The sequence below is a fragment of the Ailuropoda melanoleuca genome, chromosome 9 (genome assembly GCF_002007445.2).
Source record: "Ailuropoda melanoleuca isolate Jingjing chromosome 9, ASM200744v2, whole genome shotgun sequence".
NCBI lineage: Eukaryota > Metazoa > Chordata > Mammalia > Carnivora > Ursidae > Ailuropoda > Ailuropoda melanoleuca.
In genome coordinates this window covers 26,792,657-26,807,399 of record NC_048226.1, presented here as the reverse complement: position 1 = coordinate 26,807,399, position 14,743 = coordinate 26,792,657, and the positions used below count along the sequence as shown (strand labels likewise).

At 40.7% G+C, this 14,743-nt stretch overlaps 1 protein-coding gene across 7 annotated transcripts in view; it reads left to right on the top strand.

Moving 5' to 3' along the window:
- The window catches only part of HERC2 (HECT and RLD domain containing E3 ubiquitin protein ligase 2), a 234,929-nt gene that overhangs the window by 136,148 nt on the left and 84,038 nt on the right, over window positions 1-14,743 (top strand). For all 7 annotated transcript variants that reach the window (XR_004627758.1, XM_019809923.2, XM_019809922.2 and 4 more), the window contains 9 exons: window positions 248-391; window positions 3,105-3,247; window positions 6,584-6,851; window positions 6,998-7,134; window positions 7,630-7,728; window positions 9,593-9,761; window positions 9,864-9,989; window positions 11,589-11,697; window positions 11,831-11,970. Coding sequence is in view for 6 of the 7 variants with exons in the window: in XM_019809923.2 (XP_019665482.1) it covers window positions 248-391; window positions 3,105-3,247; window positions 6,584-6,851; window positions 6,998-7,134; window positions 7,630-7,728; window positions 9,593-9,761; window positions 9,864-9,989; window positions 11,589-11,697; window positions 11,831-11,970 (1,335 nt within the window). In the remaining variant the exon portion in view is untranslated. The remainder of the gene's footprint in view (window positions 1-247; window positions 392-3,104; window positions 3,248-6,583; window positions 6,852-6,997; window positions 7,135-7,629; window positions 7,729-9,592; window positions 9,762-9,863; window positions 9,990-11,588; window positions 11,698-11,830; window positions 11,971-14,743) is intronic.

The following is a 14,743-nucleotide window of genomic DNA, read 5'->3' as shown; positions in this document are numbered from 1 at the left end:
TGGGGGAGGTAGAGGATGCTTATCCAGAAACACTCATTATAACACTGGGAAAAAAGACTAGTCCTCCATTACTGACAGTATTTGGCATGGCCAGCTAATTCCCACAGGGCAGGGCATTGTTTATGCCACTTTGCAGCCATGGCACTGCGGTGCAGGGAGCGGAATACCTTCCCTAAGGCCACTGAGCTGGTGAGGGGAAGAGCCCAAGCAGGGTGTGTCATTCCCGCTGAGTCCTTTTCTCCCACAGGACAAGTAGACCTGGATCTGCTGAGGTGCCAGCAGTTAAAACTATACATCCTGAAGGCGGGTCGTGCACTGCTTTCCCACCAGGACCAGCTCAGGCAGATCTTGTCTCAGCCAGCTGTTCAGGAGGTCACAGCTGCTCATACCGGTATGTTTTAAGGAAGCTCTTATAGATCTGTAGGGAAGGCAGGTACTCCCATAGAAAATGGCAAAAGACATGAGTAAATAGTCCGAAAGGTAAACAGAGATGGCTTCTAAATATATGAGAAAGATGTGCAATGTGGCCAATAATCAATGAAGTGTGAATGACAGTGTCATTGTCTTATAAGACAAAAAAGATTGAAGGGATCTGGTGGTAAGGGAGGAAAAACAGGGCTCTCCTGTTTTGTTATTTAAAGTGTGGCCCATGGACCAGCAGCATTGATGGCACATAGGACTGTGTTAGACACGCAGACTCTCAGGCTGCACCCCAGACCTAAGAAATCAGAGTTTGCGTTTTAATAAGGCCCTCAGGTGGTTTATACACATACAAAGTAATACTGCTTTAACACACTGCTAGTGGGAATTTAAGTTGGTATAACCATCTAATGGGCGTTTAAGGAAATGTTGCCCTTTAAAATGCATACACACACACACACACATACATAGCTATATCTGTATCTCTCTATTCTCTGTATCTTTCCATTGACCTGTGAGTCATCTTGTGGGAATTTATCACGTGAAAAGGCATGAAGATACGTGTTTATGGTGCTCGTTATGGCCTTTTTGTTGGTATTGTTTTTAGGTTGAAAACTGGAGACACCTAAATGCCTGTTATTGGGTGGTGTATCCACACAGTGGAATGCCATGGCATCATTCGCAATGATGATACATATATATGTTCATTGCCATGGAAACGTGAAAATGATAAATAAAAAAGCACATTGCTGTGTATATCTCTTTGTAGATATACCATAGATTGATCTGCTTACTAAACTGTGACAGTGGAATTTCAGCTGACTCTATTTTCTTTATACTTTTCTATAAGTTCAGTTTTGTAGAATAACCTTATATCACTTTGAATAGGAAAAAACCCCAATATGAAATATTTTTTTGATCATCTATTAAAAGATATGTACTGAAGTATTATGGGGAGCAAGATAGTCCTTATTTATGATCCCAAACTCTCTGGGGTCAGAGTGAGAAGGGAAAATGAATGCAGATGGCTCTGTGCAGGATATGATGCCAGTGCACTGTGAAATATGTAATGGCAGTTCCACTGGTGTCTTAGCGACACCGGTGGCTGAGGGCTGGGGAGGGCAGCTTCTGAAGGGTGTGGCAAACCCTAGGTGCGGTGTGATGAGGAAGCTCTGTCCTGGTGGAAGAGACAGTAGGGGCATATATATAGCAGTGGGTGTATGGGTGAGTGTTTAAGTGCTTCTCTTTGCAAGGAGCTCAGGGTTTATTGATGAACGTGGGCCAAAAGCTGAAGAGGTCAGCTGAATTCGTGCGATAGAATGTCTTGAATACCAGGGTGAAACTCAAGGCTGACTTAGAGCTCCAGTGAGGACCCACTGATATTCAGGATGATAAATCTAGCGAGGTATAGGAGTATTTGAAAAAGGAAGGCCATGGAGATGAGAGAATTGCTTTTGTGTCAAGTGATAAGGTATCTTCTGGGGGAAGGCATGAAAAATGGAAAGAAGGTTCCAGTAGATACTGTAACAGTGTAGTCTTTTCGATGATAACCGCATGGGAAACCAGTGAAAAGTCAAAGATGGCTAATGTTTCAAGCCTGAGTTACAGGGAGGGCAGAGGGTAGTGCTTTTGACAAAAATTAGGAAGTCCAGTGGAATTTGGGGTGTTTTGGTACTGTGAATTTAATTTTAATATGCTGAGTATAAGGTAAATCTAATCAAAGTTCAGATTTATTCTGTATTAGACAGTAGGGACCTTAAAGATAATCCACAATTGTAGAAGATCAGGCAACCAGAGCCCAGGGAATTGGATTGGTTGTTCTCTGGTCACCCTGATGAGTAGCTCTGGAGGCACTGAATCAGGGTTACTATCCCATGCTTGGGATAGAGTAGGGCCTCCAGACAGAGCTGTGTAGAGTAGGGCTTGGCAAATTACCATGGCCACCTGTTTTTATAAAGTTTATGGGAACACAGCCATGCCCACTTGTTTACATGTCACCTTAGGTGGCTTTCACTCTGCAGTGGCAGAGTTGAGTAGCTGTGATAGACATGTGGCTGGTAAGCTTGAACTGTTGGCGCTCTGTCCCTTCAAAAGAAAAATTTTCCAACCCCTGATCTAGAGGATTAGTTGAAGTTGTCACCAACGCGCCAGCAAACTCAAATGGTGAGTGGGCTGGAGGCAGTGAGACTCAGGGGCATGGGGCTAACAGGAAGTGCTAAATGCTTCACCCAAAGCTACTCAGGTTAAAACAGGCAAAAAGATGTTACCCTGACCACAAAACATATTGGGAATTGGTGTCAATTTATGGTCTGAACAGGGTTAGCAGGAAAAGCCAGGGCTAAAAATACAAACTTGGGAGTGTCCATAGAAGAGGGGGTTTCTGAAGTGTGTGCTGAGTAAGAGAAGGTATAAGAATTGGACCAAAGGCAGAAATTTGGGCAGTAGCTTCTTTTTTGGCTCTAAAGAGACACATGAACTAACAAAGGACAGATGCCAAAAAGCAGGAGTGGAAAATTCGTTAGAGAATTGTTTTTGATATCTGAGCCTTGAAGATTTTGATGGTCCAGTGCTTGAAGAGGTAGAGATCAGATTCGGTTTAACATGTTTAATGCATTATCTTTAATAGTAAAGAGATGTTAGGAGTTGAAAATATAATGTGCTCATATTTTGTTTTTTAAATTCAGATGATGGAGCAGCTGCATCCCCTGACCTTGGGGACATGTCTCCTGAAGGGCCACAGCCTCCAATGATCCTCTTGCAGCAGTTACTGGCCTCGGCCACCCAGCCATCTCCAGTGAAGGCCATATTTGACAAACAGGAGCTAGAGGTACAGTAACAGCCTTGGCAATTTTAATTTGGTACATGAAATCAGGAACAGTATTTTTTCCTAGATGTGTGTTTTCTTAAGGATATATTCTGAATTTTAAATGATATGCCAAAATAATTCTTATGACTAGTTCAGGCTTTAACCATGTTTGTCATAGAGCATTATAATACTAGTTAGAGAATGGGTGAGTTAAAGTTTAACCTTATTATTATTTTTTTAAAGGTTTTATTTATTTATTTGAGAGAGAGCGAGAGCAAGCTGGGGGAGGGAGAGGGACAACAGACTCTACACTGAGTGTGGAGCCTGATGCAGGGCTCGATCTTATGACCCTGAGATCTTGACTGAGCTGAAATCAAGAGTTGGGCGCTTAACCAACCAAGTCACCCAGGCATGTCAAAGTTTAACCTTATTTTGAATATGTGTGAATTATTTGATAAAGTTAATGAGATTCAACATGGGTCAGATGCTCAAATATTTATGGTGTGATCTTTTTCTAGGAAATATTGTTGTTGAAGGAGCCCCATTAGACCTAGGAATATTGCAGTGGGATGTTTGTTCTACTCACTCCAAAGGCTTTCTTGGGCATGCCCTGTTGCTGCCAGGCTCACAGTCTTTGCCCTGTTGCAGAGCACATGTGCTGCACAGTATAACTTGGGGCTGGGGCTGTGGCCAAGTTCCCACAGAAGTACAACATGTGACCAGGTCTGAGAGTGATGTGGATTTTCATGGCCTGCAGCATGAAGGATTAGTTGTTCCTAAAAAATCCTTCTTTTGGGGCACCTGGGTAGCTTAGTCAGTTAAGCGTCGACTTTGGCTCAGGTCATGATTTTGGGGTCCTGGATGGAGCCTGCATCAGGCTCCCTGCTGAGTTGGGCATCTGCTTCTCCCTCTCCCTTTGCTTCTCCCCTGCTCATGCTCTCTCTCAAATAAATAAATAAAATCTTAAAAAAAAATAAAAATTCTTCTTTCTGTGTAATATCTAAAAAACTCTGGATAAAATATCAAAGACAAAAGCAAAACCTTGAGTGCTCAGTTTGGCAGGTGGAACATACTCTAATAGATATCCTCAGAGACCAAGACTGCAGGGAGTTGAGGGAGTGAGGAAGCAGCTGCATCAGGCTGATGGGAGGGCTGACAGCAATCAGGTGGGAGGAAAGTGGAGTGCAAAGGGAGAAGGCAAGAAATGTTGGACATGAGGATAGGGAGCCGTGCCTTCTTTGAAATGGCCTGAATGCCAGCTACTTGTTAGTTCTGAAAACCACTAAGATGAGAGTTCCGGTTAAACTGGACACAGTGTGGCAGCTTTTCTCATCACCTGTAGAGCTAAAAAGAGGACACTGAGAGCAATTAAAGAGTGAATGGGGCAGAATGCAACCTGAAATCACGCTGGGAGGTGCCCAGTGTTAAGAAAGATGTAGAAGGAAACACAGAGTTATCGTTAAGAGTTGAGAAGGACTATTGCAGCAAAGAGAGATCTTTTTTTAAAAGATTTTATTCATTTATTAGAGAGTGCAAGCAAGAGAGCAGCAGAGGGAGAGGGAGAAGCAGACTCCCCACTGAGTAGGGAGCCCGATATGGGACTCGATCCCAGGACCCTGAGATCATGACCTGAGCCGAAGACAGATGCTTAACTGACTGAGCCACCCAGGTGCCCCATAAAAAGAGATCTTTCATTGTTTTGTTTGTCTCCATTGATTCTGATGGAAATTCAGCCATCATTCTTTTTTTTTTTTAACTTTTTATTATTTTTTAAAGATTTTATTTATTTATTTGAGGCAGAGAGAGAGAGAGTGCAAGTACAAGTAGAGGGAAGGGGCAGAGGGAGAGGGAGAAGCAGACTCCCTGCTGAATGGGGAGCCCCATGTGGAACTCGATCCCAGGATTTAGAATCTTTTTTGAGGTTTCAGTGGGAACCTTACACCTTGACCAACTCCATCTAACTTGGTTGGACTGGGACCTCAGACTATCTCTCTAGCGCTGGGTAGCTATAGCCTTCCAGCATTTCCTTTATGCTGGACTTCAGGGTCTCACAGATGCTTAGTTTTGGAATCAGTCAGTAATTTGGGATAGTCTGTGTACAGATTTTATGATTTCTCCCTTCTTTCTAATTGCTCTGGCAGGACTGAATTCCAGTCTCTGACTGTAGTCTAATAAACACTGCCCTGTCACCTTCCCTGCTGGTTTCCCTTGCGGTCAAGGGTTGTACCTATTCCAGTTTTGACTGCTTTGGCTGATCTCCCAGACCTTCAAACAGTTTTTGAAAATATTTTGTTCAGGGTTCATTATTATTAGTAGAGACTTAGTCCAGTGCACCCTAAGTGCCCATTACCAGAACTTCTAACTCTGTCTAGTTCAGAATTGTAAGCTTTTAGAATGAAGCCTGTCACTTCTGAGTTATTCACACTTCACAGCGAACCTTTGGTTTTTAACACTTCTAAGCACTGAAAGGCTTAAGGGAGTCCTCGGTTTCTCTTAATTTCTTCCTCACATGCTCAGTTAAAAAAAAAAAAAAAGCAATTCTTAGACCCTATGAGAGTAAATGGAGATGAGGAGCAGAGAGTTTCGAGTAGTTCAGGAACTACTATGTGTACTGGAGGTAGGGAGTCCCAGCTATAGACCCTGGCAATGCATATGTTCATTGATTGATTGTAATTTGTTTTCCAGTATTTTTTATTTCCCTTATTTTTTATACCATGTTTAACTCTCAGAGTGGTTCTTTTACCTGTGAATCATTGAGAGTTGACTTGATGGTACATGAGAGAGTCACATGCCATCTCTGGGTTATCTTACAGAGGAAAAGAGCAGGAGACTGTGGACGCTGCCTCTTCATGGGGAGGGGTTCAGGGACTCCTTCCTTCCCATCCAGCCCCACTCATTCTGCATTTAACTTGCTCAGCTTGTTTCCTACTCAGAGTGGCTGTGAAGTTTAATGGACATTGATAATTGGCTAATTTACTGGGCGCTGTGTATGCTGAAGCAGGAGTTATTTGACCATCACATCTTTCCAATGCATTAAACTATGAAAGTTGTCTTTGTTGTTTAACATGTTTTATCCATTCATTTAAAAATAACACATGTAAGTCTGAGTTTCCTATACTTCTGTACTGTGTTTCATAGTAGAAGCTCGTAATTTCCATTTTCTTAGACTGCTTGAGTCTCTTGACTTTTCTTAAAAAATATGTATTTTTTATTTTCTTAAAGTAGACTCTATACCCAAAGTGGGGTTGGAACTCATGACCCCACGATCCATAGCTGCATGCTCTACCAATTGAGCCAGCCAGACACCCCAGTCTCTTGCCTTTTATAAACCTCCCAGCTCCACTCTCATTTGTCCAGGCTGCAGCTCTGGCTGTATGTCAGTATTTGGCTGTGGAGTCCACTCACCCATCAAGCCCAGTGTTTGAAGACTGCAGCTCCAGTGAGGCCACAACGCCTGTCCCTGTGCAGCATGTTCGCCCTGTCAGAGCAAAGAAGCGCAAACAGTCACCTGCCCCTGCTCTGCCAATTGTGGTTCAGCTCATGGAAATGGGATTTCCTAGAAGGAACATAGAGTTTGCGCTGAAGTCACTCACTGGTGCCTCTGGGAATGCTGCTGGCTTGCCAGGTATGTTGTTTTCCTTGTGGGTGCTTCACTTGCTGTGCCCACACGTTTGTTTGCAGGTTTACCTTGAAATGCTAACAGCAGCAGCCTGCAGGCAGGGTGGTGCTGTAGATCCCCACTGTGGGTGCTCTGTGTGTGCTTGCTTGTAGGCGTGGAGGCCTTGGTTGGGTGGCTGCTGGACCATGCTGACGTGCAGGTCACGGATCTCTCGGATGCAGACACAGGGTCTGAGGAGTGTTCGGATGAGGAGGTGGTGGAGGATGTGGACGACTCGGCCTACGCTGTGGTCAGTGCCTCCTGTGTGGTTGCCCCACCTTTTTGTCAACCTGATCTGTGCTCTGGGTTTCCTGCATGCTGTTCCATGGGGCCTCTCTGCAGTTCTGCCACTCACATAATGAAGCTGCCAAGTGCTGACTGGGTTTTCTGTGCCTTAATTACTTCAGCTTTAATCAGCCCCTTGTTCCAACATCTAATGATGTTGGGTAGCCATTAGACTATACTTTATTTAAAAAACATGTTTTATATGACACAGTGACTTCTGATTTAAGTAAATCATTTCATGGGATTAATTTGGAAATGTCTCAGAAATTTTCTATACTTTTAGCTTTTCATATTCATTCCGTTTACTATAATATTTAATATTTTTAAAATGAAGAATTTTTAGTGAAAATACAGCATAATATTTCATAGTTTGTGTTTTAATATTAAAGATTTCACATACTTCTTTTTAAGTAGGTTTATCTGGCTTACAATTTTTAAAAAATATATTTATCTTTTGTAGTCTACTGGTGCTGTTGTAACAGAAAGCCAGACGTACAAAAAACGAGCTGATTTCTTGAGTAATGATGATTATGCTGTGTATGTGAGAGAGAACATTCAGGTGAGTAAATGTCTTAGCCAGGAGCTTTGCTCAGGTCTCCAGTCAGCAATGTTCAAGCATCTTAGAAAGTCAGAAACCTGGTAGGGGAGGGCACAGCACCCAGCAGGGAGGCCACTGTCACTAGAGCAGAGGACAGAGGAACAGAAGATGAACAAGGGGTGCTAGAGCTAGAGAGCAAAAGGTGGTTTGTCCATAATGACATGGCACAGAGACATGTGCTTCTCAATTATCCCCATTTTGAACACTTTTAAAAATCTATTTTTGCTTGTTTTTCTTACATCATTCTTACTGCCAATTTTTAAAAATCTTGTTAGGCTCTTTATGTAGTCCTTTCTGCATCTTAAATCCTTTCTTTTCTTGTTTTAATTCTTTTCTGGTTAGTATACTTCAGAGAAAATCCCAGAAACCATCTCATTTCATCCGTGAATATGTCAATATAGATAAAGGATCTGTCTTTTTTGATTTTTTAAAGTAAGCTGTATGCTCAGTGCAGGGCTTGAACTCACGACCCCAAGATCAAGAGTCTCGTGTTCTACTGGGTGTGCCAGCCAGGTGCCCTGATAAGGATTTGTTTTTAACATAACATTACTGTTACCTAACATTAGGTAACAAAATAAACAATAATTCCATAATATCATCGTCTATCCAGTGCTTGCTGAGATTTCCCGTTTTCTCAGAAATTGCTTTTTAAAACAGTAGTATTTTTGAATTTGGATACAAACAAGGTTTGTTTACCTTAACATTTTTCACCTTACATTTAGGTGATGTCTTTTGAAGTGTCTTTTTTTTTTTTTTTAAAGATTTTATTTATTTATTTGACAGAGATAGAGATAGCCAGCGAGAGAGGGAACATAAGCAGGGGGAATGGGAGAGGAAGAAGCAGGCTCATAGTGGAGAAGCCTGATGTGGGGCTCGATCCCATAACGCTGGGATCACGCCCTGAGCCGAAGGCAGACGCTTAACGACTGCGCCACCCAACGCCCCTCTGAAGTGTCTTCTAACCTGGAACAGTTTTCCCCTCCTTTTTTTCTCCTTTTCATGTCATTTATTTGTGGCTAAACTTTGTTGGATCACAGCTTTCTCCCTCCTCTGCATTTCCTGTAAAGTCAGAATAAGGTCTGGTGGGGTTGGAGGGAACTGTTGGACTCGGACAGTATCTTAGGCACGAATGCATCATATGGACCAGCATGCAGTATTGTTGGTTAGGTCTTGTTAGTCTACTTCCATCTGTTAAGGAGTTCTCTGTTGTTCATTTTGGTGCTTTGGTAGCCATTTGTGTCATCACCTAGACTCATCATGAGGGCTTGCACAGTAGTGGTTTTCTAACTTTGTCATGCCTTCCAAATTTATTAGCTGGAGTTTATTCTCTGAACTCTTTTTGAATCAACTCTAGTTATTCTTTATAATACAGTTTATATAGGAAAGACAGAATAAATGCTTGTTTTGTTTTTGTTTTGCTTTATCAATTTTCAGAATGGTGAATTGGTGCCATGGAACTTACAGAGGTGACCAAGAAACTTTGCTTATTTTCATTGTGATGAATTTATTGGCTGATATGTATTTGCTGTGTTTCAGCCATTATTCCTATTGATCAAGTTGTTCTTTTGAGTGAACACTTTGATCTTTGAGAGCTCCCTTGCTTTATGGCATAAGTTGATCCATGTTCATCTTAATGTATTTCCTGCTCCAGACATTGAGCCAGCCAGTTTTCTAAAGAGCCCTGGTTCCATTTAGTGTAAAATGATTTTGAGAGTACACCCTGGGTCCTAGAGGAAATCCTTTCTTAGAAATAGAATAATGCTACTTATAATTGTTCATTTCATCTATACACTGGATTGGATTTTTATTTTAATTTTAATCTTAGGTGGGAATGATGGTTAGATGCTGTCGAACATATGAAGAAGTGTGTGAAGGAGACGTGGGCAAAGTTATTAAATTGGATAGAGATGGACTACATGACCTCAATGTGCAGTGTGATTGGCAGCAGAAAGGAGGCACTTACTGGGTTAGGTATATTCACGTGGAACTTATAGGTGAGCACATTCTTAAGTAAGTTCTTTTACTTTTTCTTAAGCAGAGACAGAATTCTCAGGAATAAATACTAATTATAGTTTGCTTGTTATTGTAATCTCTAGGCTATCCTCCACCAAGTTCTCCTTCTCACATAAAGATTGGTGATAAAGTTCGTGTCAAAGCCTCAGTCACCACACCAAAATACAAGTGGGGATCTGTGACTCATCAAAGTGTGGGGGTTGTGAAAGGTAATATTATCCAGGCAACAAAATTCCAGATGCTAGCTTTTCATCAGCTAATGTAATAAACTCATTTCTTTTTCATTCAAGGGCAAGAAAAATAAGTATGATGAAAGTCTATGATCTATAAATAGCATTTTTTTGCTTGTCAGTGCTCTCTAGACCAGGAACACGCCTATAGTTGATAGAGTGAGGTTTATTAACTCATTACCACTTGGGAGGATGCATACCCTGGAAAATGGGGCATCTCCATAAGTGGGTATAACAAAGGACTAATGGGGTTTGTGTTGGATATTTTGGGAAGGGTTCAAAGGAGTGGGGTGATTCTAAGAATGGGTGTCTTAATAATAAATATTAATCTATAAGGCAGGAAAAAAAATGGAGCTAGGATGGAGTTAATGGTTGGCAAGGAAGCAGTTGTTCATACTAACCAGAATGGGGGAGGTGGGAGGTTGGGGAGGGTGTCTGGTTGTGTTTGTGGTTTGGATTAGATTTGAACTTGATCAGACTGACTAAAGAGTGGTTTTGCCTTTGTCTTGATCTGTCACAGTCACAGGGTAACCTTGTTTGATGTTGGTGTTCTGTAAACTTGTTCTGTCATTCTGCCAAATGGCCTATATGTGAGTGGCCAACTCCCTCAGTTGGGGACTATTTCTGTCTCTCTCTGCTATAATAAAATTTAGGACTAAATTTAAGAAATGGAAAGGTGCAAATGATGTGAATTAAGAACTGGAAACACAAAATTCTTTTCAGTTTATATTTAATGTGATATTATTGAAATTTCAAATCAAACACATGGTATACATTAAAAGGTATCCTATGTCCATTTTAACAATTGCATGAGAAGTAATTAAAAATGCTTGTGGTTTTATTTTATCTTTAAACTCTTTTAAGGCCATAAAGAGATCCTGTTTTGTTTTGTTTGAACCTTGTACAAAACCCTCTTGCTGTTAAATAGCTTAGATTAGAAATGGTCATAATGGTGGTGCTTCCCCAGTGTGTGGGAGTGTTAGAATGTCTCAGGTTACATAAAAACAAATGGCTTATTTAACATTTAACTTTAGTTTAACATTTTTCTTTACTTAAGAGGTTCTTAAAAGCGTTATAAGTCAAAACACAGATAAATTTTATCTGTGCACAGATAAATAAGAACTTGGTTCAGAAGTTAATGTTTAAGTAGCAGAGTGTTCTCACCAGAGGACAAGAGATCTCTTAACATTATTTTTGTGATCCTTATTTCCTAAGATACTAAATGAAGTTTTTGACTTGATGTAATTAAAAACAAAGAAACAAACTGTGGAAAATTTCATACATATACAGAAGTAGAGAATATAGCGTAATGAACCTCCTTGTGCCCATTACCTGGCGTTAATAGTTGTCTACCCCTGGCCAAGGTTGTTTCATCCATGATTCCCTCCCTTGATTATTTTGAAGCTAATCCCTGGTTGACATGATGTGTTAGTCCATCCATAAGTATCTTGGTTTGTCTCTCTTTGTAAAACATAAATAACTACAGTATAATTATCACGTGATTAGGTATAGTTTAAATTTTAACATTAGGTTTTTATTGGTGACCAAGATGTTTCAGCAATTTCTGTTGTGTCCTAGCTTTCAGTGCAAATGGAAAAGATGTCATTGTCGACTTTCCTCAGCAGTCTCACTGGACCGGGCTGTTGTCAGAAATGGAGTTGGTGCCTAGTGTTCATCCTGGAGTTACGTGAGTTAATTTTTATATTGCTAGATTTGTTTGGGAGGAATAGTTTTCTTTGGAATTAAATTTAATAAATTGCCTTAATTTAATAAATGACCTTATCTTTTTCTTAACAACCCAATGGTTATTTTAAAAATAGGTGTGATGGCTGTCAGATGTTTCCTATCAATGGATCTAGATTCAAATGCAGAAACTGTGATGACTTTGATTTTTGTGAAACATGTTTCAAGACCAGAAAACACAACACTAGGCATACGTTTGGCAGAATAAATGAACCAGGTATGGTAAAATGGTTATGCTCTTTTTCATTAAAATATAATTAATAAAATCATTATTATTATTTTTTTTTAAAGATTTTATTTATTTATTCGACAGAGATAGAGACAGCCAGCGAGAGAGGGAACACAAGCAGGGGGAGTGGGAGAGGAAGAAGCAGGCTCCTAGCGGAAGAGCCTGATGTGGGGCTCGATCCCATAACGCCAGGATCACGCCCTGAGCCGAAGGCAGACGCTTAACCGCTGTGCCACCCAGGCGCCCCTAATGAAATCATTATTGTGCACACATGTTAGTTTGCTCTTTAAAGTTCATGTTTATATGGTGAGCACTGCACAGTGTACACAGTAAAACAAGAAAGATGCACACACTTGAAAATTTGCTCTTTTTTTTTTTCAAGCAATGAGGGACTACGGGAATTAGAATTATGGTTTGTTTGCTTGTATTTCCATAAATAACATTAAAAGGTCTCAAGAAACTAATAAATGTTTTGTTGCATGGGGTGTGGAATTGGATAGATGTATGTCTTTATGTCTTTTATTATATCTTTTTTTTTATTGTGGCAGAATATGTGCAACAAATTAAAATTTGCCATTTTAATCACTTTGTACAATTCAGAGAATGTTGCACAACCATCACTACTATCTATTTCCAAAACTTTTTCACCACTCGAAACAAGCTCTGTACCATTAAGCGATAATTCCCCGTTCTCCCCTCCCCCAGTTCTTGGGAATCAGCTTCCTGTCTCCAGGAATTTGATGACACTAGGTACCACATGTAGGTGGAACTAAAATTTGCCTTTTGGTGTCTGGCTTATTTTACTTAGGATTATGTTTCCAGGGTTTATCCATGTTGTAGCATGTGTCAGAACTTCATTTCTGGGGCGCCTGGGTGGCACAGCGGTTAAGCGTCTGCCTTCGGCTCAGGGCGTGATCCTGGCGTTACGGGATCGAAGCCCCACATCAGGCTCCTCTGCTATGAGCCTGCTTCTTCCTCTCCCTCTCCCCCTGCTTGTGTTCCCTCTCTCGCTGGCTGTCTCTATCTCTGTTGAATAAATAAATAAAATCTTTAAAAAAAAAAAAAGAACTTCATTTCTTTTTATGGCTTAATATTTCATATATCCCACATATTGTTTATCTGTTCATCTATTAATGAACATTTGGATTGTTTCTACCTTTCAGCTATTATGAATAATGTTACTATGAACATTGGTGTATAGATCTGTTTGAGTTCTTGTTTTTAAAATTGGGAGTGGAATTGCAGGGTCATATGGTAGTTCTTTGCGGAAACTCCAAAATGTTTTCCACAGTGGCTGTACCATTTTATATTCCCACCAGCGTGTTCTCAGCAACATTTGTTATTTTTCATTTTTTTATGATTTTCATTTCAGTTTCCCTAATGACAAAGGACATTGAGCCTCTTTTCATGTCATTTTGGCCATTTGTATATCTTTTTGGAGGATATTTCTATTTCAGTCCTTTGCCCATTTTTAAACTTTCGATGTTGAGTTTTAGGAATTCTTTAAGGGGCGCCTGGGTGGCTCAGTCGGTTAAACAGCTGACTTCGACTCAGGTCATGATCTCAGGGTGCTGGGATCGAGCTCCATATTGGGCTCCCTGCTCAGCGGGGAGTTTGCTTCTCCTTCTCCCTCTTCTGCTCCCCAGGCTTATGCTCTCTCACTTGCAGTGTCTCTTAAATGAATGAATAAAATCTTTAAAAAAAAAAAAAAGAAAGAAAAAAGAATTCTTTAAATATTCTGCACATTGAACCCTGTCAGGTGATTTGCAAATATTTCGTCCCATTCTTTGGGTTGTCTTCACTTTCCTGATGGGATTCAGTGATGCATAAGTTTTTAATTTTTTTTTTAAAGATTTTATTTATTTATTCGACAGAGACAGAGACAGCCAGCGAGAGAGGGAACACAAAGGGGGAGTGGGAGAGGAAGAAGCAGGCTCATAGCAGAGGAGCCTGATGTGGTGCTTGATCCCACAACGCCGGGATCACGCCCTGAGCCGAAGGCAGATGCTTAACCACTGTGCCACCCAGGCGCCCCATAAGTTTTTAATTTCAATGAAGTTCATTTTACCTATTGTTTCTTTTGTTGCCTGTTCATTTGGTGTTGTATTCGCTTTCGGTGTCCATTTAAGAGACCATTGCTAGATCCAAAGTCATGAAGATTAGCACCTGTTTTTCTTTCTAAAAAGTTACAGTTTNAAAATAAATCACATATGTAATTTTTTTAAAAGATTTTATTTATTTATTCGACAGAGATAGAGACAGCCAGTGAGAGAGGGAACACAAGCAGGGGGAGTGGGAGAGGAAGAAGCAGGCTCATAGCAGAGGAGCCTGATGTGGGGCTCGATCCCATAACGCCGGGACCACGCCCTGAGCCGAAGGCAGACGCTTAACCGCTGTGCCACCCAGGCGCCCCCAGTTTTAGTTCTTAAACTTAGGTTTTGATCCATTTTGAGTTAATTTTTGTACATGGTATAGTATAAGAGTTCAGTTTCATTCTTTTACATGTGTACATCCAGTTTCCCAACACTGCTTATTGAAAAGACTCTCCTTTCACCATTGAATGGTCTTGGCATCCTTTTTGAAAATCAATTGGCCATTGATGTGAGAGTTTAGTTTTAGGCTCCCAGTTCTGTTCTGTTGGTCTGTTTGCCTGTCCTCGTGCCAGTAGCAGACCATACATTGTGATTTTGTCAGCTTTGTAATAAGTTTAGATATTGCGAAGTGTGAATCCTCCAAATGTTTTCTTGTTTTTCAAGATTGA